Below are 25890 nucleotides of genomic sequence, written 5' to 3' on the forward strand. Positions count from 1 at the left end.
GAAGATATCAAATCAAATTTATGAATATTTAGGCATTACATTGGTCAAAGAAAGAAAATATCAAATCAAAATATACAGGCATTACATCAAACAAAGAAAGAAGATATCCGATCAATTTTATGAATATAGATTTATATTTATTAAGTTGATGAACAAACATGTATTTATGAATGCTTAAATACAGAGCCTTTAGTACATATCGAAAAGACTACACAAAGCAAAAAACAGCAGACACACAAACAAAGTTAGATGTTTTAATTTGTTATGATAAAATTATAATAAAAGATAAAAATATACGAACAAAAATGAAATGGACTTGTTTTGACAGACATTTTGGCACAACGAATGGTCTTCAGCAATGTCAGTCCCTTATCAAAATGAGCTATGCGTGTGTTTAAAGAGCTCACTCGTTCGTACGCCTGCTTTATTTTATTAAAGACAAATCATTCAATTGTAAGCGAAACTTTGTATCTTGATCTTTTTACTTATGCTTTATATGTTATACTTAGATCCACGTCCGTTCCTCAAAACAAAGTCATATGTGTGGTCTCTTTCTCAAATCTGTGTCCAATATTTCATTCATCTAGTCGACGTCCAATATCACATCAATCATGTTATACCAAACCGACGTCTAATCGATCGAAATTTCCTCTCATCGATGTCCAAAAGCATTCAATTATATCATCATTTATTTTAAGTTTGATCTTTGTTTATATCATATGTTTCGTTTTGTGTTAATAAAAAGAAAAAGACGATATTACACTTCGACATCATATTGCATGTACATGCGAAATAATATTTTGGTGAAAGCAGTTTATCTACGTTATCGTATTCCTGTCATATTCCTATAAATGACTGTCATCTGAATATACGAAAACAACCCACCAAATACTGTGAATTTATTTATTTTCGTGGGTACCAATTTTCGTGGATTGTCGAAAACTCACACTTTCGTGGATATTTAGTTTCGTAGTTTTGTCAAAGTCTGCATACAAGCCAATGGAAAATTTGTAATTCGTTGAACATTTAAATTCGTGGATCACCTCTCCAATGAAATCTACGAAAATTGGTATCCAACGAATAATAATGAATCCACAGTAGATTGCATTTTAATAAATTTTTGTACATCAGGATTGATTGTTTTTCACAAATAATATTAAATGAATGTAAACAAAAATGCACTAAAAAGTAAATTCACTAAAATACTGAACAAAAAACTGAGGAAAATTCAAAACGAAAAGTCCCTCATCAAATGGTCAAACACATCAAACGAATGGCTAACAACTGTCATATTCCTGACTTGGTACATGCATTTTAGACATCAAGAGAGGAATATACAGTCTCAAACAATAGATAGAACAAAAACATACAGCCAAAGAAGGAATGTTTTAATTACTTCTTTCTGTGCAATTTTGAAAGAGTTCTTTATCTTTAGAGGTAACTTCTGTGTTTTGTATTAGTAATGCGAGGTCTTTATATTCATCGAATGCGTTTAAAGCTTCGAGGAATTGATCATAATGACTTTTATTTCCACGCAAAAGTATTTTCATTAGGATTCTGTTCTTTTCCTTAAGAGAAGTCTGTTTTTTAATCTTAACTCTTTCTTTGTTTTTCAACATATTGATAAACGTTAGGTAATCTACTATCCATTTAAACGAAGGAACTTTATAGAATGCATCAGGCCACTGTGATAAACCTACAAGTATAACCAATTTCATCTATCAAAAGTGACATATCACATCAAATAACAGTTTCACGCCAGCAGAAAAATCAATTTTTATATTATCGATTTGAATAATGGAAAAATAAAAAATACACAGCTAATCGGATTACTGAATTTAAAAAAAAATCCAGAGGGGAAAACGACAATGACTGATCCATAAATATCATTTTCTTGTTGCAATTTATCCTTTTATTTCTGCAATTAAAGTACACTGTGTTGTAAACAGTCCATCAGAAATGTCTGCACTCGTTAGTATATAACATCTAGGCTGGAGATTTGACCACTGACATATATATATCAAATGTGGGTTTGTTAACTTGCTTTTTTTATTACCTTGTTGAATATACAACTACTCCTTTTTTTTGATTGTGAGATGTTATACTTTCTAGACTCGTTCAAGATAAATAAAGAAATAAGTAAAAATTAAAGATCGTTTTCTTAGCCAGATATTGACGTTGCCACAGCTTGAAGATCAAGACAGAGAGAACAATTTTTATAAAAAGAGGATGTCGACATATAGAGTATTTACATGACATTGAAACGTGTGAGTCTTATGAGTAGTTTCGATGCTTCAATAAATGAAAACAACACGTTGGATAATTTCATGCGTTCGAAGCACTTTTTTGAATGAACCTTCATCAGGGATGTTCATGATCAAAGCCAAATATTTGAAAGACGAGGAAAAATTAGTACCGAAACAGTTGAAGACTTTTATGACAAAAAATACCTACAAAATAGCCACATCAATTTAAGGCCAACTTTCTTTGAGGGAGTTAAAACTTAGTTTCTTAATTATTTCAAACTTTATCAACGGGCAATTTAAGAAAGATTTGTTATCAATCAAGTCTGTACCGAATTACTGACTACTGAGCTGATTATACTATCGGAGACTGATAGTCAACCGTCAACCTCGACAGTAGCAGTGCAATTTATTTTGTCAAAAATAAAACATGTAAAGGTGGCACGGTAGTATTTCCTGGCTCATAAGGGATAATGATAGCCTTTTTAGAATTTCCACCACTTTCTAACACTGCCAAAAATTCTACATTCACAGTTAACTGAAGTACTTTCATTTTTCTATTCAGAAATGAATTTGAATATGTATCATGACCGTTTACTTTTTTGCTATCTTTAAAAACCTAAGACCACTAGTGCTTTTAGGTCTTTTATCGTGCAGTGAATACAAAATTAAAGAAAAATCTCAAAAAATCATTTTCATCTGTATGTAAAATTATTTCATATTTTTCTACACCGGATTCATCCCTCAGTTTGGGAAAGCATGTTCAGTTGATACTGTATTTTTTGTCCAATCACACTGTTCAGATACATTGACTAAAGTAGGGTACACAGAAGAGCAACCTAAATTCTGGAATGCAAATACTACCGTGCTACCTTAACCAAGACATCACAAACTTGAAATCAGTCATGACACCTTATGATGCATAGACTTCTTACTAGAAAACCTATTACAATAAAGAATACTAGTCTGCACTTATATCTATCCACCAAAAAATGAAAGATTACACCCCTACCCCATCTGGCAGATTTTCACTTTTTTTTTATCTTACCATTTTTACTTAAGGAGTGAACAAAACCCAAATAGATGACGTTTCAAATCAACACAGAAGTCAAATATGGTGATTTAGGAGGAACTATTGGATTGTTAACTCTATTTCTAGTTATTCTGACTGAAAGAAACAGTTTAAGCACCAAATCATGAAAAATGATATTAAAGTCCATTCCACATTTTACAGCATGCTTTACATTACTTTAAGCATTTTCAGATGAGGAAGGCAACACAACAAGATTCTTTAGATGGCAGTTAACTATTATTCTAAAATCGTTTTGACCATACATGTACTAGAATATATCTCTAAGTTGACTGTTTGTCTATTTCTCATGTATGCGTTAAGTTAAATTATGTCCCCTTACATAACCAGTTTACCTTTATTGTGTTTTTCATTGTCAGAAAATCAAAACAATTAATGACATTTGCATGGAAAATGAATAAACTATTAAATCTTGCTGATATTCAATCATGATTACATTCTTTGTCAAAAAAATGTCTTGTCAATGTAAAGAAACCCCTATTGCGATCTCTATTTCAGTCAAATATGAAGACTAAATGAATAAGTAAGGACCCCTTAACCCCTTACTGGTTCCAAAAAAGCTCATACTGGTGTCATGTTACCACAGAACTACAAATTAACCAATAAGAAAACTAGTATAGCTGTCCTTGTGTGGAAAAAAATAAGAAATGATGCAATTTATTTATTTCGGTGAATATAAAGCGAGCATTTATAATAAAAAATGTATTGCATGTTAAATAAAAATAATGAAGTTCTACTTTCTAGGTTAATTTTTACAATATTACCCACAGATCAGGCAAAATTTGCTGAATCAGCAAATTTCACTCCCAGGGGTGGAATTTAAGGGCTCTTTTTATTATAGTTGCCCTTGAACAACTTTTTATTGATAAACTTACAATTGCATAGGTAAAAAAAACATCCTTTATTGATTTAGTGTAAACATATATATCCGCCTTAAGAGAGGGACGAAAGATACCAGAGGGACAGTCAAACTCATAGATCGAAAACAAATTGACAACGCCATGGCCAAAAACAAAGACAAACAGACAAATAATAGTACAGATGACACAACATAGAAAACCAAAGACTAAGCAACACGAACCCCACCAAAAACTGGAGGTGATCTTAGGTGCTCCGGAAGGGTAAGCAGAACCTGCTCCACATGTGGCACCCGTCGTGTTGCTTATGGTATTACAAATCCGTTAAATAGTCTTATTCGGTAAGTCACATTAAGGTGGCACGGTAGTATTTCCTGGCCTATAAGGGATAATGAGTCTTTTTAGAATTTTCACCACTCTCTAACACTGCCAAAAATTCTACATTCACAGTTAGCTGAAGTACTTTCATTTTTCTATTCAGAAATGAATTTGAATTTGTATCATGATCGTTTACTTTTTTTGCTATCTTTAAAAACCTAGGGCCATTAGTGCTTTTAGGTCTTTTATCGTGCAGTGAATACAAAATTAAAAAAAAATCTCAAAAATTCATTTTCATCTGTATGTAGAATTATTTCATATTTTTCTACACCTGATTCATCCCTCAGTTTGGGAAAGTATGTTCAGTTGATACTGAATTTTTGTCCAATCACACTGTTCAGATACATTGACTTAAGTAGGGTACACAAAAGAGCAACCTAAATTCTGGAATGCAAATACTACCTTGCTACCTAAATTCTGGAATGCAAATACTACCGTGCTACCTAAATTGTTCAGTAATTTCATCGGAAAAGAGTTTGTATTATCCTGTTGTTTGATAAAACTACTAAACTTTGAAATTTCTTGGTGTGTTACTTTGTAACTGATAATTGCACGACATCTAGCTTTCATCTGACTATGTTTGTATACATACCGTATAATGGTAAAACAATGGCGAAGACAATCAACAATGCTACGGTAAAGTAAATACAGTTTAATTTATGAGTTCTACCTGTAAAGAGAAATCTAAGTTTATGTTTCACATTACACGATATGAAAATAAGAAAATATGGTATAATTGGCTATGAGAAAACTCTCTACCATAGACCAAATGACGTCGAGGTTAAAAATTATAGGTCACCGTACGGTCTTTGATGATGAGAAAAACCAATACCACAACGCAAGCTGATAGAAAGCCCTGAATTGACAAATGTAAAATAATTTTAACGGGAAATCTATTTACGAACCATATATTAAACGCAAAATGAATATGATATACATATCTATGTCTTGCAAAATATTTTTATTCTTTTTTTTTTTTCGACCGACCAAACATGAGAAAAATCTGTAAACTAACACATATGTTACACTCCCAAACGTGTCCATTCCCCCAAACGTGTCCGATTCCCCCAAACGTGTCTATTCTCCCCAAACGTGTCCATAATATTCAATATTGCCCAAACGTGTCCGATTTCATAGCCCCCAAACGTGTCCGATTTCATAGCCCCCAAACGTGTCCGATAATTGTTATTCACCAAAACGAGTCCACTATCAAACGACAGAACGTCTCATGTCTTTTAGCGCTAATACATGTCTGTCCTAAAATACGGCAATTCTATGATGTTTGACACAGTTAATGAAATGGTCATTTATTAGCATTAGTTTGTTTAATGCCGGTTGTTAATGATTATCATAATTGCAAATTTAATCTGTAACATATGAATTAACTTTTGACTGAAATTGCTTATTGTTCAGTTGCAAGTATTTCATGCTCATTTAGATCGAACATACAAATGATTATAGTACAGTTGAATTATGAAAATTATTTTGTACTAATAAACTCCGATAATGCCTGTTATATTAATCCGAATATTGCACTGCGGGCTTTCAGCAGTATTGACTTCCCTTTTTTCAACGGTTCTGATATTTTTTAAAAGCTCTTCAAATCATAAACTGGTTATCAGTTTTTTTAATAAATTTTGGGTTTCGAGCATCACTAAAGACATGTACACAAACAAGAGACATGATAACGTCCAGTGTCAAATATTTCATGCATTATTTGAACGACATCAGTAGATACTGCAGATAGGTTCTATTATCATACCGGAAATTTATGGCCTATTTTAGTATACTAATTTATTTCTATTTTTTAATAAAATAGTAAAATGAGTATACGTTGATGAAAAAGCAATAACCAAATAACCTACTTATTTATAATATGGACGCGAATGATAGGTCCAGTAAAAGAGAAAAACAAAGAAGCTTGATATGGACACGTTTGGGGATTGGACACGTTTTGGGCGTTTATACAAATGACACGCTTTGGCGCCCTTTTACAACTAGGCATGTTTTGCAGTTCAGTGACGTCATGCGGACACGTTTGGGGGAATCGGACACGTTTGGGCGGAAGCAGTTGGAAAGCAAGCCCTTGGAAACGTCCGTTGTCGTCAAGCTCTATCAGCAACAATAGCAGGGGGAATTACTTAGGTGACGCTACAGTCGTCGGTGACGTTAAAAAGTCCGCGAAATCAATCGGCTAAAAAATTGACGTTGAAAGTATTCTTTTCAACTTGTCATGCTTTTATTATAATTGATTTTTGAAGTTTGTAGGTTTTGTTAGCAATATAGTTTCAATACAACATACAAAATTATCCACAATAGCTTTTATTTTCTATTTCTTTGTCCTGTCCATTCTAAAAATTATCAGCCATCTTTTTTGTTCGCCAAAAAAATCGAATTTTAATAACTTGACGTTTGCGTATCCAAATACGGAAAAGAACGGTAATAATCTAAAATGAAACCAAGTAACCTATTTCAAATTTCAACACAGTTTTGAAGCCATCATTTTTTACTGTAATACATCAATTTTAGTGACCACCAGTCATGTCAATTTGTACCTGGTTTTGGCTGCGTTTCTAGTTCAAAACTGAAGTTTAACTTCTTTTCATTGTACCTGTTACCAAAGTACTCTAAAATACTGATTTTATTAAAGATATGAATAAAATTGTGATTGAAAATTGTTGTTTTTCACAATTACAAAGTAATTAAAACCCTTCTTGATCCCCTACACAAATTGACGGTGACGTGATTGTTTTCAAATTTTCAACATACGTCATATAACGTTAACAAAATATGTGTCAGGGTCATATGTGTGTGCATAGTGATAGTTAAAATTTACACAAATGGAAAAGTGAAACAATAACATCTTTAAATATTGCGTTTGAAACTATACGTCTTACAAATGTTATTCATACTGGAAACAAATCTGACAAATTAATGATAGCATATGGATGGACAAAAGCACTAAAAATAAAAATAGAAAATGCCTTGTATAGAAAATTTCTGGAGGAGAACACATAGGAAAAAGGAAATGAAGGTCAGTTAATTAAATTTATAAGTTAAAAAACCATACTTATTTAATTATCCTTTTACTAAGTAAGCTTACTACATTTATAAGATCAAAGACTAGATTATCAAGTCAAACAAGAAGTTAAGATGTTGACTTGATGTTTTCTTACAAAATTGAATTATTCAAATGGCAAGTTCTTGTCAAATTTAACAATTCATTGATCATTAAGTAAAATGCACAAGATTTGTCCAGCCAACTTTCATTTGTGATATAAATATTCAATTATTAAGATAAAATAAACAATACTTTGTTTTTAAATATGTATACCAGCTAATACAGCAACATGAAGAGTAAAAGCCCCATTTTATTTCAAAAAGTTTACTTTCATAATCTATAAAATACCCTGAGAAATTAGGCAAGGGCTACTAGCTGTGCTAGCTACTCTAATAATTGATTTTACAATAATAATGATTTTAAAATCCAAAATTATGTCACTTTCACTTATAATTTGAAGTATTATTTTTTATAGATTTTCTGTCAATATTTTTGGTAAACTTATCCTTTTTCTGGAGGATATTTTCTAGGCAGTACTGTAATGTTCAACTAAGAAACGGCTTGAGTTTAAAGGCTTTTTTATTTTGAAGAAACTTATTGTGTGACTCTTGGTCCCACTTTATAGAACATAAGATATAAATGATCAGTACAATTATTATTTTCATTTTCAGAAAGATTATTCAAATTGTATAAAATATGTTTTAATGCATTAAACATTATTAGAAGTGTTTTTAAAAATTTCCACTAGGAGTGATTCCATATTCCATTATTAAAAATTACAAAGTAAATTTCATCAGCAAGAGCTGATTTATATTAATTTAGGTAAATAGATTTAGGTTTACATTTCTGAATTTTTTTCTCATTTTTGTCATTTAATTCTTACATCTAATCCTTCTCTGAGAAGTAGGGAAGTATCTCTTCTGAATATTATAATATGACAGTTGTAAATCGAATTCCATTTCTTTTCTCCCTGAATTTTGAAAAGTAAACTCCTTTTTATTCATTTTGCTGGGTTTTTAGTTTTGACTGGTGATATCAAGGGGAGATTACCACTTGCACAAATCGGCAAAAAACCACCGCTTCGTGTTGAAAATAACTTAACGTTTGCGTATCCAAAACTCTATTGCCTAGATATTCCTATTGAGTGTTTGTCTTAATGAGATGCTTTACCAAATTTAAATTCAGCCCATCATTTTTAGTTTCCTCGAAAATATTTAGATTTTTCGATCAGGAGACTTGACAATTTTCACACAAACTTCATGTTTGAAGATACAATAAAGAATAAAGGACTTTGAGTTGATGTGTAAGTTTTGACGAATAAGAACTATGTATATTTAAGATTATTTGGAACTATAAGTTTTTATCACGACAATGATATTTTAGTGAGTAAAATGAGGTTTGTCTCATCCGTAGTTTTACTGAATTTTCACGGTCACGTGACCTCTATTGTTGCTGATGGACTTGGGGTCAAACCGTGACCTGCTTTCCAACTGGAAGGACACGTTTCTGAGTGTTACACATATATTACAGACTTCCCGGTGTCCTAGCACTCCCATGGTGATATGTTGGGGCAATTTGGGGATTATTTGTCCCTGGTGGTAGAGTGAACCTATGTTATTGACAAATCTCAATTCATCCTGTTAGGCTGTGTTCATGGATACCACTAGTCCAAATAATTATGACGTCTTGAAAGGCTATTTTAATTTTTTTTTTGTGACGCCTTCCTACGACGTCATAACGCTGAAGCCATTTTTTCCGTTTGGACTTTGAGAGCAAATTTTGGGGGAAACTTTGAGACCCAATTTTAGCATGAAATTTTCATTGCCAGCTAGAAATTTTGGCATAGTTACAAAGTCCTACCTTTTTTGTGCTTAATGATGCAAAATATTTCCAGAAATATCCAAAGAAATTTTTTAAAATAAGATACGATTCCATTTGAAGTGAGCAAATATTTACTTTAATTTCAAAATGGTTTCTCAGAATTTCCAAAATACGTCGCTTCCGGAGAGTATAAAACATCAAACTCGGTAAAAATTTGATGGACCAGAATTTCCGGAACGTTCGATTTATATTATCCGGAAATTCGGGTCTGCCAAATTTTACCGAGTTTGATATTTTATACTCTTCGGAAGTGACATATTTTGGAAATTCTGGGAAACCATTTTGAAATTAAAGTAAATATTTGCTCACCTCAAATGAAATCGTATCTTATTTTATCATATCTTTTGGATATTTCTGGAAATATTTTGCATCATTAAGCACAAAAAAGGTAGGACTTTGTAACTATGCCAAAATTTCTAGCTGGCAATGAAAATTTCATGCCTAAATTGGTTCTCAAAGTTCCCCCCAAAATTTGCTCTCAAAGTCCAGACGGAAAAAATGGCTTCAGCGTTATGACGTCGTAGGAAGGCGTCACAGAAAAAAATTAAAATAGCCTTTCAAGACGTCATAATTATTTGGACTAGGATACCACTATACCCTGGGAACTTTCGAGGGGAGCCAGTCTCGCCTATTTTCGAGTTCATGCAGTTTTCTGAGCTGTTGTTTGTACATTTATTTGTCTTCTCTGTTGGTCTTGTTTCTTTTTAAGCCATAGCGTTGTCAGTTTATTTTTGAATTATGAGTTTGAATGTCCCTTACGTATTTTTTGCCTCAATTTTGTAATACGGTTTTTAAGATTTGAATTTATTAAAATATAATATTTGTTTTCTAGTTTTTTGTATAATTTGATTCAATGTTGGTATCTTTTTTGATTTTTTAAGAGGCACACATATGATTCTTTCTTAACAAATGTAAACATACCTTCGTTATAATCATTTCTTACGTCTTTAAATCTGTTTTCTAATGGAGAGGACAAGTTTTTTTGTTGTGACCTGTTTAAGGAAATTAAGAAACATATCTGCTAGACAATAATCATTGTGATACACAAAATATTGATTATTTAAAAGGTGTATATAGCAACAGATTACACAGACAACAGTGAACCAAACTTTTAAACGCGTTCTTTATGCAGCAAATATATGTGCATTTCAATATCGACTTGTAACTTTGATAGCTTGTTTAATCTAAAAAAAAGAGTGCTTTAAATAGGAGCCAACACAGTAGGAAAATATACTAGGGGTTATCAAAAATCATATCCACCTGACGCATCAGTAACACTGAAGAACGACAAACAATAAAGACAAATTACCACACTAGTTACAGACTGTTCATGGCTTAAAAAAAACAACATTATTGTTCAAATACCAACGTATAGCAGCTACCTGGGTACATATATGTTGGTATATGTACAGTAATGTAGTATTTCTTAGACAATAAACCTAGAACCAGATTAAGGGTACATATATGCACAGTGATGATACACAGTGAATATCCACAAATCTTTACACAGGAACAAAAGATTGAAAACTACAAAACAAACAAAACGAAGAAATAAACTTGTGTGGTAAATTACACTGAATAGTCCCTTTTCATTTAGGACACCGGTAGTGTAGGTAATGACTGACAAACATTTTGTTTTAAGTCGAGTTGGTGCTGTCATACCAATACGACAACATACAAAAGAAGAGCAGATAATTGTTACGCCGTTGGGAACACATGAGGGGTAATTTCACACACAAATCCAATTATTAAAACCATAAGTCCTATTTAATGAACCGAAATCAAATGTCATCGATGTCTTAGATATTTCAAACTTAATTTTCAATAATTCTAACTATTCTTTATAGAAAACAGACGCTTAATGCCAAATTTATCAATAGAAACGTTTAGTCTGAAAATGCCTGATGAATTGTATCCTAGTGATTGACTATGAGTATCAATCGCAAAACGCTTTTTACAAATAACGGGAAATATGTTGGTTTCTTAACTGGACAACCATTAATTCGAAGAGTTCAGTTTGATATTCTTACATTATATCTTGACACGTAATGAACTCGAAAACCTTTATATCTTGACACGTAATGAACTCGAAAACCTTAATATCTTGACACGTAATGAACTCGAAAACCTTAATAGATAAATACTAGTAAGATAGTTTAGATTGAAGTATATTACATATGGCAGAAACCGTGAAGGATTTGTGAAAAGTAAAACATATTCATGTATTAGGCTGTTACGTCATCATGTTAATAATATAATGATATAATCAGAGAAAAGTCCGACAACTAACATTTTTTCACAAGTTAAAGACTGCCGAAATGACATAAATAAGCTTTGGGACCGTGTTTCTTCACCATTAAACTCTATGAACTATTTTTGTCATAAAGGTAAAGCATATCAAAGTGTATACGACATTTTTCCTTGTTTCGCCTTGAAAGTACGTACAACTCGAAATTATTTGCCGTATGAATTAGGAGGGCACATTACATAAATGGTACACTTTTCATAGATCCGCACAACTGATCATAAAGTTAATAGTGTTACAAAATATTTCAAGTTAGAAAAATAATAGTATCACGTTTTGAAATTTGTTTACAAAACCGAGCACTTCATAGCTTGCTTATAAAAACTACTTAGAAACAAAAAAAGATTTTCAGGTATTTCTATTTTCAAACTTTATGTTTATGGTCTGAATTATTAAAGCTAATTCTTTTCATTATAATTGAAAGCATTGCTGTCATTTATGTGAGCAACAGTAGTATATAAACTCATCACAAATACGATAATTACAATTATGTATTTACGCCAGACGCGCGTTTCGTCTTCAAAAGACTCATCAGTGACGCTCGAAGCATAGAATTTAAAAAAAGCCATATGAGTACAAAGTTTAAGAAAAAAGTAAAATCACAAAAATACTGAACTTCGAGAAAAATTCAAAACGGAAAGTCCCTAATCAAATGAGAAAATCAAAAACTCAAACACATCAAACGAATGCATAACAACTGTCATATTCCTGACTTGGTACATGCATTATCATTGAGGACCAAAATTTCCTTAAAGTTTTGCCAAATACAGCTCAGGTAATCTAGTCCTGAGTTAGAAAAGAATTATTACTGTTCAAAAGTCATAGATCGATGGAGAGAAAAACAAATCCAGGTTGCAATCTTAAACCAAGGGAGGCACATCAACTATAAGAGGAAAACAACGGAAAACAAAAACAAACACCAAAATGCAAAGAAACAAACTATTTGATAACAACTACCATGCCTGACTTGATACAGGACATTTTAAGAAAAACTTGTGGGTTAAACCTTGTCTTATGGCTAGCTTTACCCCCAGTTTATATGGCAATGATAAAAAAATAACGCTAAAATGACAGCAATACGTAACAGAAAAACAGTACAAACAATCACAAGAACAAGTACAGAGAAACGCATTAATAAATAATATAATATGACAGTACATTACATTCCTTAAAGTAGTTCAGGGGTATAGAAAAAATGAAAAAAAATTTTCTTATGCTTTGCCAAAATGAAGATTTTACTATGCTTTTTTAAAAAAAATGATAAAAAGTATGGGTCACCGCGCTATCTTTCAAGGTACGAGTCGTTCAAAATTGCCAAAATTTGCTTAGATTGTTCATGAAAAAACACATTTTTGTGCATAAAAAGACATCTACGTGACAGAATTTTTAAATAAAATATGAGAAGATAGGTTTTATAATATATTTTAAGAAAATAAAAAGAAAAAATGGTATCACGGAACTTGTTTTCTTGCTACAAGTAAAAAATGAAAATTTCCCTATATGTCCAGTATAAATTTCGTACTAAAAGAGTTATCTCCCCTTAAATGGCTTATTTGAAAAATTAATTCTAACAGCACAAATAATTGGTATTTGTTTAAACATTTTTTTATAATGCACTGAAAAACTAAGTTTTCTTTATATAAATAAACAGTGTAACCAATAAATTGCACATCTGTCTCCAAATTTGCAGATTTAGGGAAAGAACTAGACCGATTATTTACTGTGATTGTACAATTCAAGATGACAGTATACCCCTGAACTACCTTAAACCGCAGAATAACAACATACATCTTTCATAAAATTCCTTCAATAGAACGGAAGCCGTGCTAAAGTAAAAAAAAAACTGAAAGGCTAGATGTGTTTCAAAGTGGCAATTTACTTACGGTCTGACGATAATTTCTAGACATGACTTATTCCGAACAGCAGTACCAATATAGGGACACGGGTTAGCTGTAATGACAAAAATAACATGAAATTAATTGAAGTACATATATTGCAAGAATAAGTTTTTTGTATCCGTTGGTTATTATAAGTTTTTTTAACAAATGGCATACAAATTCATATATACCGTATAACAAAAAAAATCAACTAACATTAATCAGCATTTTCGTTAATAGACAGAAAATTGAAAGGTTTCATATTTAAATGTTGTGATAATTAAATGTTTGTCTGTAATGAAGGTTATAATGTCGTTCTCATTAGACGAATATCAGTAAAAAGTGTTTTCTTTGTTATAGGCTATAATTTATCATTTGCATTAGGGGTTTGTGTTCCAAGAATTTTAATACATAACTGTTCCATAATATAGATAGTTGCAGAGGAACAAGCGCATAACCAATGAGTAGAATAATTTAAAATGTTCTTCAGCTTTACCAAATTATTTGCTGGCTGTTTTTCAAAACAGAAATCAATACGGATACAGCAGTAGCATTAAGTGGAATGTACAAAGTCAGGAATATGACATGTGTTTGTCATTCGTTTGATGTGTTTGTGCTTTTGATTTTTAATTTGATAACGGACTTTCCGATCTGAATTTTCCTTTGAGTTCGGTAGTTTTGTTTTTGTTTTCTTTTTACATCGACATTCTATTAGGGTATACATCAGGGTTGTGAAGTAACATGTTTGTTCACATTTACCTTCATTATTACAAATGAGTTTGTGACATGAACAGTCTTCCTCTGAGGGTATACAATAGCAGTTGTGCTTTGGCGTGGTCACAAATTTGTACCCTTGAGACGAATCGCATCCACATGTTGTATCATTTATCATACTTCCTTCGCGGTAGACGATCTGACCCTCTTCATTACAAAATGACTTTTGATACACACACTTATTGTTACCATCAGTTGAAAATGGAAAAGGCTGATACCGTGAGTATCTGCATCCTGCTTTGTTGAAATACGGTTCAAATATAAGTTTGCTGCCTAAAATTGATATAACAGTAATTGGAAGAGGATAATTTTGTAATATAAATTAGTTAATCATTGTAGCACAACCCCTACTTTATGGTAAATAAACTCATCCATAGATACTGGGATTGAAATTTTGTAAACTATGTTTATTTTATATTCTTAAAAACAACAATAAACACAAATGAGGTGAGAAATTTAAGCATCGTACGCAGGAGTTAAATGAACATCACTGTCAACAAAAAGGGAAAACAAAAAAACAAACAAATAAGTGTTAATATCAATTTAAGTTACTAGTATGGTAGTTTTATTGCTCAATACAATAATATCATCAAATGGTGTTGGCACCCTGCAAAAAACAATAAGTCTGGCAAGAATACCTCAGACTCCGTCTTACCAGCCAAGTAAGTATCTTCTACACTTTGACTTTTCTTATCTGTCTATCTATTCAATATTTTTATTGGATGAGTATAGACTTTTGATTGCAATGAATACTTTCTTTTTACCAGTTTTTGTATTGACATGAGCAACACGACGGGTGCCACGTGTGGAGCATGGTATGCTTACCCTTCAGGACCTGTTTTGATGGGGTTTGTGTTGCTTGTGTTTTGTGTACTATTGTTTGTCTGTTTGTCTTTACTGCTACAATCAGAAAGGTTTGCGGTATCAGATATCTATACATACCTAACCCCGCGACATTTGCATGTGCCTGTCTCAAGTAAAGACAATCGTCAGTTGTAACTATACATTGACTATTGATGTGGAATGTGTTTAATAATGTGACTTCTTTGAAATGTTTGATATGTCCTATTTAACATATATTGGTAATACGGTTAACACAATTTTTGGTTTATTTAATAAAATGAAAGACGCCGTATTATCTTTCCCCCTCAGTATGACTAATTCACTAGCTAGATGAATGTAAATCTGAAATTGAAGCAGTTTATCAAAGCAGAGTTTTGTTTTATTGAAAAGTCCATTACGATAGGAGACAAGATATCATGGGGCAATCGGTTATTGATAGTTAATAATAATATTACCTGTGCTGCTATAATCGAGTCCATCACAGGTCTCACGATACGAATTCTCTGGTGAACGCAACAAACACACATATCTCTGACCACAGTAAAATTTTCTTGCTCTGAGACGCCAATGTCCTGGCGCTGGACATTTTAACTCATATAAAAACGTCACAGCAATGACCTGTCAAATATTATAAGTTTGGTTACTCGACAGATTATATAAGGTCATGAAGTATTGTTATTTGATTTTTACAATTCCAACTTTTAGTCTTTATATAAACGTACCACTGCTGTACTTTGATCCTTTCTGACATTGATCAAATATTAAAATGAAAAAATGAATACAAACTATAAGAGGCCAAAGATACCACAAAGATATAAAAAGGCAGAAAAAAACGACATTACCATGGCAAAAAAAAAAGCGCCAAAAGGACAAACAACAGTTCACACAATAGTACATAAAATAAACTAAGCAACACGAACACCATTAAAAACAATGTGTGATCTAAGGTGCCCCGGAAGGATAAGCAGATCACGCGCCATAAGTAGCATTTGTCATGATGTGCATGTAACAATAGATTCGATGATAAGTCTAATTCGGAAGGTCCCATTTGAGTTAAATAGAACAGGATTGTTGTTACACAATTTGGAACCCATAGGTTTCTTCTGTACAAACGATGGTCAAATTGTAATGTTATCGTATCTCTCTTTTCAAATATGCCTTTAATACACAAAGAGAAGAACGCCAAATTCGTTTATGATTATCAAAAACATTTTATAGACCCTTCAAGGTATATATATATATGGTTGGGTAGTTGTCTCTTTAACACATTCCCCGCTTCCATTCTATATTCTATGAAATCTTATGATTTACTGTTTACGGCAAAAAGCAAATGAACCTCAATCGGGTAAAAACAAAATAAATTGACAAATGTCATATATGTTATAAATGTTACGAGTTTACTGATGTAAAATTTAAAAGAAAAAAGTATCGTTTGCTGTCATATTTATAATAGGATGTGTTCAATTGCCTTTTGTTTTATTCTAAATTATTTACCCTTCGCTAACAACAAATAATGAACATTTCATTTTATGAGTAAAGACAGAAATAATAATTGAAAATGATTTGTATCGCGTGTTGTGTAAATTCAGTACAAACGCCCTCTTTGGTCTGTCATTTTGATGTGTATTCGTGAAATAGTGTCCCTCGTATATGATCTTCTTTATCTTCTCTTTTTTATACGTTTTATATATCGATATTGTCATAAAGACCATCCGAATGTGTTTCACCTTTCATACAACATTCCCTGCAAAGTTATATCTAACAAATGTCTTGATGTGGTTTCCTAAACTGTTGTAATATTTTTGCGATATGACGTGAAGTTTTCAGCAATCTATGATATGATTATTTTTTTTATTCAAATTGTTTCATTCGTTTCGATAGAATGATGCAGCTGTAGTCTTCAATCCACATTTTTAAGCAACGTATTTCGCTAAAACTAGTGCTGAAACGACTCATAGATGCATCGAGGCATGCTAAGTGTTTACAGCTTTAATAGTTCCTTGATAAAAACAACAGCAATACTAGCTGTTCCTTCATTCTTTTTTTTACATTTTTTGTCAAATGCCTGTAGTGATTACTGTCAATATTTGTTTTACACGTATTGCTAATTTCCGTTCCATATAAATACAGACGCTTAGTATAAATATGTGCACATCCTTATGACGTCACTACAACAAGAAATATTGAACTGTGTGCAATGATTTTGATTATAACAATAGTCTAAGCAATACTGAGATGTGTACAACATATTTGTTACGTTTGGAGGACGTGTTTTTCAACAGACTTTCGGCATTCCAATGGGAACCAATTGTGCCCCTCTTCTTGCCGACTTGTTTCTTTATTATTATGACGCTGACTTCATACAGAAGCATCTTAGGAAGAAAGATAAGAAGTTAGCAATATCCTTTAACTTTACTTTCCCCTATATAGATGATGTTCTCTCACTAAATAATTCAAAATTTGGTGATTATGTTGAACGCATCTATCCCATCGAACTAGAGATAAAGGATACAACAGATACAGTTAAGTCGGCCTTATATCTTGACTTACATCTAGAAATTGACAATGAGGGTCGGTTGAAAACAAAACTTTACGACAAAAGAGATGATTACAGCTTCCCAATTGTGAACTTTCCATTTCTAAGTAGCAACATTCCAGCAGCGCCTGCATACGAAGTATATATCTCCCAATTGATACGATATTCCCGTGTTTGTATTTCCTATTATGAATTCCTTGATAGAGGGTTCCTGCTCACAAGGAAGCTATTAAACCAAGAGTTCCAAATGGTGAAGTTGAAATCATCCCTTCGTAAATTTTACGGACGCCATCACAAGTTGGTTGACCGTTGTGGAATAACTATTTCACAGATGATATCGGATATGTTCCTTACGTCGTAACTACAATCCCCTTCCCTTTCATGAATGTGACCTACCGAATTAGACTATTTTCCGGGTTTGTAATAACATGAGCAACACGATGGGTGCCACATGTGGAGCAGGATCTGCTTACCCTTCCGGAGCACCTGAGATCACCCCCAGTTTTTAGTGGGGTTCGTGTTGCTTAGTCTTTAGTTTTCTATTTCGCCAAAAGGACAAACAACAGTTCACACAATAGTACATAAAATAAACTAAGCAACACGAACACCATTAAAAACAATGTGTGATCTAAGGTGCCCCGGAAGGATAAGCAGATCACGCGCCATAAGTAGCATTTGTCATGATGTGCATGTAACAATAGATTCGATGATAAGTCTAATTCGGAAGGTCCCATTTGAGTTAAATAGAACAGGATTGTTGTTACACAATTTGGAACCCATAGGTTTCTTCTGTACAAACGATGGTCAAATTGTAATGTTATCGTATCTCTCTTTTCAAATATGCCTTTAATACACAAAGAGAAGAACGCCAAATTCGTTTATGATTATCAAAAACATTTTATAGACCCTTCAAGGTATATATATATATGGTTGGGTAGTTGTCTCTTTAACACATTCCCCGCTTCCATTCTATATTCTATGAAATCTTATGATTTACTGTTTACGGCAAAAAGCAAATGAACCTCAATCGGGTAAAAACAAAATAAATTGACAAATGTCATATATGTTATAAATGTTACGAGTTTACTGATGTAAAATTTAAAAGAAAAAAGTATCGTTTGCTGTCATATTTATAATAGGATGTGTTCAATTGCCTTTTGTTTTATTCTAAATTATTTACCCTTCGCTAACAACAAATAATGAACATTTCATTTTATGAGTAAAGACAGAAATAATAATTGAAAATGATTTGTATCGCGTGTTGTGTAAATTCAGTACAAACGCCCTCTTTGGTCTGTCATTTTGATGTGTATTCGTGAAATAGTGTCCCTCGTATATGATCTTCTTTATCTTCTCTTTTTTATACGTTTTATATATCGATATTGTCATAAAGACCATCCGAATGTGTTTCACCTTTCATACAACATTCCCTGCAAAGTTATATCTAACAAATGTCTTGATGTGGTTTCCTAAACTGTTGTAATATTTTTGCGATATGACGTGAAGTTTTCAGCAATCTATGATATGATTATTTTTTTTATTCAAATTGTTTCATTCGTTTCGATAGAATGATGCAGCTGTAGTCTTCAATCCACATTTTTAAGCAACGTATTTCGCTAAAACTAGTGCTGAAACGACTCATAGATGCATCGAGGCATGCTAAGTGTTTACAGCTTTAATAGTTCCTTGATAAAAACAACAGCAATACTAGCTGTTCCTTCATTCTTTTTTATACATTTTTTGTCAAATGCCTGTAGTGATTACTGTCAATATTTGTTTTACACGTATTGCTAATTTCCGTTCCATATAAATACAGACGCTTAGTATAAATATGTGCACATCCTTATGACGTCACTACAACAAGAAATATTGAACTGTGTGCAATGATTTTGATTATAACAATAGTCTAAGCAATACTGAGATGTGTACAACATATTTGTTACGTTTGGAGGACGTGTTTTTCAACAGACTTTCGGCATTCCAATGGGAACCAATTGTGCCCCTCTTCTTGCCGACTTGTTTCTTTATTATTATGACGCTGACTTCATACAGAAGCATCTTAGGAAGAAAGATAAGAAGTTAGCAATATCCTTTAACTTTACTTTCCCCTATATAGATGATGTTCTCTCACTAAATAATTCAAAATTTGGTGATTATGTTGAACGCATCTATCCCATCGAACTAGAGATAAAGGATACAACAGATACAGTTAAGTCGGCCTTATATCTTGACTTACATCTAGAAATTGACAATGAGGGTCGGTTGAAAACAAAACTTTACGACAAAAGAGATGATTACAGCTTCCCAATTGTGAACTTTCCATTTCTAAGTAGCAACATTCCAGCAGCGCCTGCATACGAAGTATATATCTCCCAATTGATACGATATTCCCGTGTTTGTATTTCCTATTATGAATTCCTTGATAGAGGGTTCCTGCTCACAAGGAAGCTATTAAACCAAGAGTTCCAAATGGTGAAGTTGAAATCATCCCTTCGTAAATTTTACGGACGCCATCACAAGTTGGTTGACCGTTGTGGAATAACTATTTCACAGATGATATCGGATATGTTCCTTACGTCGTAACTACAATCCCCTTCCCTTTCATGAATGTGACCTACCGAATTAGACTATTTTCCGGGTTTGTAATAACATGAGCAACACGATGGGTGCCACATGTGGAGCAGGATCTGCTTACCCTTCCGGAGCACCTGAGATCACCCCCAGTTTTTAGTGGGGTTCGTGTTGCTTAGTCTTTAGTTTTCTATTTCGCCAAAAGGACAAACAACAGTTCACACAATAGTACATAAAATAAACTAAGCAACACGAACACCATTAAAAACAATGTGTGATCTAAGGTGCCCCGGAAGGATAAGCAGATCACGCGCCATAAGTAGCATTTGTCATGATGTGCATGTAACAATAGATTCGATGATAAGTCTAATTCGGAAGGTCCCATTTGAGTTAAATAGAACAGGATTGTTGTTACACAATTTGGAACCCATAGGTTTCTTCTGTACAAACGATGGTCAAATTGTAATGTTATCGTATCTCTCTTTTCAAATATGCCTTTAATACACAAAGAGAAGAACGCCAAATTCGTTTATGATTATCAAAAACATTTTATAGACCCTTCAAGGTATATATATATATGGTTGGGTAGTTGTCTCTTTAACACATTCCCCGCTTCCATTCTATATTCTATGAAATCTTATGATTTACTGTTTACGGCAAAAAGCAAATGAACCTCAATCGGGTAAAAACAAAATAAATTGACAAATGTCATATATGTTATAAATGTTACGAGTTTACTGATGTAAAATTTAAAAGAAAAAAGTATCGTTTGCTGTCATATTTATAATAGGATGTGTTCAATTGCCTTTTGTTTTATTCTAAATTATTTACCCTTCGCTAACAACAAATAATGAACATTTCATTTTATGAGTAAAGACAGAAATAATAATTGAAAATGATTTGTATCGCGTGTTGTGTAAATTCAGTACAAACGCCCTCTTTGGTCTGTCATTTTGATGTGTATTCGTGAAATAGTGTCCCTCGTATATGATCTTCTTTATCTTCTCTTTTTTATACGTTTTATATATCGATATTGTCATAAAGACCATCCGAATGTGTTTCACCTTTCATACAACATTCCCTGCAAAGTTATATCTAACAAATGTCTTGATGTGGTTTCCTAAACTGTTGTAATATTTTTGCGATATGACGTGAAGTTTTCAGCAATCTATGATATGATTATTTTTTTTATTCAAATTGTTTCATTCGTTTCGATAGAATGATGCAGCTGTAGTCTTCAATCCACATTTTTAAGCAACGTATTTCGCTAAAACTAGTGCTGAAACGACTCATAGATGCATCGAGGCATGCTAAGTGTTTACAGCTTTAATAGTTCCTTGATAAAAACAACAGCAATACTAGCTGTTCCTTCATTCTTTTTTATACATTTTTTGTCAAATGCCTGTAGTGATTACTGTCAATATTTGTTTTACACGTATTGCTAATTTCCGTTCCATATAAATACAGACGCTTAGTATAAATATGTGCACATCCTTATGACGTCACTACAACAAGAAATATTGAACTGTGTGCAATGATTTTGATTATAACAATAGTCTAAGCAATACTGAGATGTGTACAACATATTTGTTACGTTTGGAGGACGTGTTTTTCAACAGACTTTCGGCATTCCAATGGGAACCAATTGTGCCCCTCTTCTTGCCGACTTGTTTCTTTATTATTATGACGCTGACTTCATACAGAAGCATCTTAGGAAGAAAGATAAGAAGTTAGCAATATCCTTTAACTTTACTTTCCCCTATATAGATGATGTTCTCTCACTAAATAATTCAAAATTTGGTGATTATGTTGAACGCATCTATCCCATCGAACTAGAGATAAAGGATACAACAGATACAGTTAAGTCGGCCTTATATCTTGACTTACATCTAGAAATTGACAATGAGGGTCGGTTGAAAACAAAACTTTACGACAAAAGAGATGATTACAGCTTCCCAATTGTGAACTTTCCATTTCTAAGTAGCAACATTCCAGCAGCGCCTGCATACGAAGTATATATCTCCCAATTGATACGATATTCCCGTGTTTGTATTTCCTATTATGAATTCCTTGATAGAGGGTTCCTGCTCACAAGGAAGCTATTAAACCAAGAGTTCCAAATGGTGAAGTTGAAATCATCCCTTCGTAAATTTTACGGACGCCATCACAAGTTGGTTGACCGTTGTGGAATAACTATTTCACAGATGATATCGGATATGTTCCTTACGTCGTAACTACAATCCCCTTCCCTTTCATGAATGTGACCTACCGAATTAGACTATTTTCCGGGTTTGTAATAACATGAGCAACACGATGGGTGCCACATGTGGAGCAGGATCTGCTTACCCTTCCGGAGCACCTGAGATCACCCCCAGTTTTTAGTGGGGTTCGTGTTGCTTAGTCTTTAGTTTTCTATTTCGTGCCTTGTGTACTATTATTTGTCTGTTTGTCTTTTTCATTTTTAGCCATGGCGTTGTCAGTTTATTTTCGATCTATGAGTTTGACTGTCCCTCTTGTATCTTTCGCCCCTCTTTTATGAATAAAATAACAGCAACAACAAACGCTGGTTAGTTACTAAAATTTGTAACCAGCCGTCTCTTGTCTTGGAGTTCGGTATCTTTGTAGACAGTTATACTTTTGTCTGAGCCGTAGCCAACATAATTGTTTGTTTTGTCTTCGTGGATCTTTGGCAACCACATCACATCTTCTTATTTTCAAGTTAAATCCTCAATTGATCAATCTTGAGTAACATTCTGCACAATCTAGTTCTACAAGGACAAAGCTCCGGCTCTAAATCAAAGAGGTGTGAACAAACTTAACAAACATAAATGTACATATGCCAAATAATAAAAATATACTTAAATGAAAAAGAAAATGTACTTACTTGAAGAAACCAGGGTAGTCCTGCTGTTTTCATTATACACATGTTAGTATATCACTTCAATCTGCAAAAAATTAAAACACAAAGCTATTGCATGTTATATGGTATTACTCCCTGTGCATATTGCCACACTTTTGATAAAAACATCAGTATTTGTGTTTTACTTTAATCTTATTAAAATGTGTTCCTATTATTTTATAATTCTATAAATCATTTCTCTTCGTACACAATGCACACACATATCACAATAATCCAACACACAAGTTGTGTCTGGAAGAATACACAACAAAATAGCAAACAATAACTACAGATGTTTTGCACCAGATTACAAAATAAAAAAACTAATAATCTATGTAAAAAGTTACCACATGTTGTTTTCGACGATTATTCTTTTAACGCGATCGGAATCAGTCCAAAAAATTAACATACACTGTCAGACAAATGGTCAGTTATTGAATTTTACCACCTTATTTAAAAGCATTAAAAATTTTGTATCAACATGGAAATTGAAGAGAACAAAAATCATAAGTCCTCTATCAATCGTTTTACTCTTTCCAAGACTGCGTTAGTCGTTAGTGATCTTTCTGGATAATTATATGAAAATAAAACGCTTACGATACCGCGAATATTTTTCATTTTTATTCATAATTGACGATTCTTCAACCTGAACCTGAATCAAATGTCAGTTAATGTTTTCAAATATTTACAGAACTAAGTCAAGAATTAGATATTACTACAATTGTTTTTTTTTTATATTGATATAAAAAAGAAGATGTGGTATATGATTGTGAATGAGACATTTCTCCACAAGAGACCAAATGACACAGGAATTAACAACTATAGGTCACGGACGGCATTCAACAATGAGCAAAGCCCATACCGCATAGTCAGCTATAAAAGGCCCCGAAATGACAAATGTAAAACAATTCAAACGAGAAACCTAACGGTCTAATTTATGTACAAAAAATAAACGAAAAACAAATATGTAACACATCAACAAACGACAACCACTGAATTACAGGATCCTGACTTGGGACAGGCACATACATACAGAATGTGGCGGGGTTAAACATGTTAGCGGGATCCCAACCCTCCCCCTAACATGGGACAGTTATGTTCTTTTTAACAGCGGTATACTAAGAAAACGCTGTACCAAGTCAGGAATATGACAGTTGTTATCCATTCGTTTGATGTGTTTGAGCTTTTGATTTTGCCATTTGATTAGCGACTTTCCGTTTTGAATTTTCCTCGGAGTTTTTTTGTGATTTTACTTTATACTACTGTTGCCTTTATTAATGTAGAAGCAGTTAAAATATTATGTGGTTTATAGACCAAATATGAATACCTGTCAAATAACAACAAACAACTACTTGATATCAATACACAACCTTGAATTAGAGGTATGTTAAGTGCTTTATTGACTGTTTTTCTTCTCTTATATCTAATAATAATAAGTAAATGGTTATATTAAGCACCAAGCACTAAATCGGCTAGGCTCGTGGTCTTTTTACTTTGCAAGTTGTTGTTACAAAAAAAATAATTAGAAATCAGACCATTATTATGACTGAATGTCATATCCATAGCTTTTTGGTCTTAAAATCTGTTTATAATCACCCATGTCTGAATTAATGTTCTTTCAAAATTATGTCAACAGGATAACAATCTAACAACTATAATTGTTTCAAAAACTGTGTTATAATGAACAAGTAAAATACACATTGTATTTATTAAATACCCTTTGTAGAGATGCCTATATTTAGAAAATAAACACACATTTAAATCGTATTAGATTACAATCAATATCATTGAGGGAGTTTAACACACTGTTGAGCAGCGATTCGCCATTATAAAAATCACTGCAAAATTTATGAATGATTGTCCTATCTCAAGGACATCTGTCTAAATGTTAATAATGTTTTCATGTTTGTTCATTGACATAACTGATGATTTAGGAATGCACTGGTTTTTTGCAGTCATCTTTTTTCTTCTTATTTTTTGAAATTCAAATAAGAAAGATATTGTCAGTGTCCTATTATTATACGATATTCTTTATTTGTTTTATTGTTTGTATTTGATAATACCATAATCATTTAATCTCAACGTGTTTGTGCAAATAAATAGTGTATTTTGTAAACATGATTAAAAAACAATTATCGAATGTATTATGTAAAGTTGTCTCAACCTACATTTTAATCGACTATGATGCTTGATTTATCAATAGGTCTCTCATTCCTTAATTTCTACAACTATGAAGAAATCTGTTCGTCGGTGTGTTTTGTCAACATTTTGCATGTGTATGTAAACTGGTTCATGCCAGGTAAATGAACTTTAAAAATACACATATTGAGTGAATTATAGTTCCTTGTCTTTAAACTCCATTCGGAATAAGAAATATTTATCGTATAACCAGCACACAATTATTATTAGAATTTTATGTCATAGAAGTGAGAGTTTTAGCTAGCTATAAAGGTAGCACGGTAGTATTTGCATTCCGGAATTTAGGTTGCTCTTTTGTGTACCCTACCTAAGTCAATGTATTTGAACAGTGTGATTGGACAAAAAATACAGTATCAACTGAACATATTTTCCCAAA

At 32.6% G+C, this 25890-nt stretch overlaps 1 protein-coding gene across 1 annotated transcript; it reads right to left on the reverse strand.

The window, feature by feature from the left end:
• Positions 1–25629, reverse strand: LOC127731950 (uncharacterized). Its single transcript, XM_052240889.1, has 8 exons — positions 25484–25629; positions 23301–23361; positions 15765–15927; positions 14452–14739; positions 13699–13765; positions 10432–10502; positions 5161–5238; positions 1–1696 (listed from the first exon to the last, which is right to left on the reverse strand). Exons 2-8 carry the CDS (start codon positions 23340–23342, stop codon positions 1389–1391), a joined length of 1017 nt encoding a protein of 338 aa, XP_052096849.1. The 5' UTR covers positions 23343–23361; positions 25484–25629; the 3' UTR covers positions 1–1388.
• Between the last annotated feature and the right edge of the window lie 261 nt (positions 25630–25890).

Source organism: Mytilus californianus, unplaced genomic scaffold, assembly GCF_021869535.1.
Source record: "Mytilus californianus isolate M0D057914Y unplaced genomic scaffold, xbMytCali1.0.p SCAF_21, whole genome shotgun sequence".
Lineage (NCBI taxonomy): Eukaryota > Metazoa > Mollusca > Bivalvia > Mytilida > Mytilidae > Mytilus > Mytilus californianus.

Bases quoted from the DNA above. Each gene is read 5' to 3' on its own strand.
- LOC127731950 (XM_052240889.1), bottom strand. From the start codon at position 23,342: ATGTGTATAATGAAAACAGCAGGACTACCCTGGTTTCTTCAA. The intron at 13,766-14,451 runs GTAAATGTGAAC...TTGTCATTACAG, and splicing joins ACTCATTTGTAATAATGAAG to CTAACCCGTGTCCCTATATT. The intron at 1,697-5,160 runs GTATGTATACAA...TTATACTTGTAG, and splicing joins CATTGTTTTACCATTATACG to GTTTATCACAGTGGCCTGAT.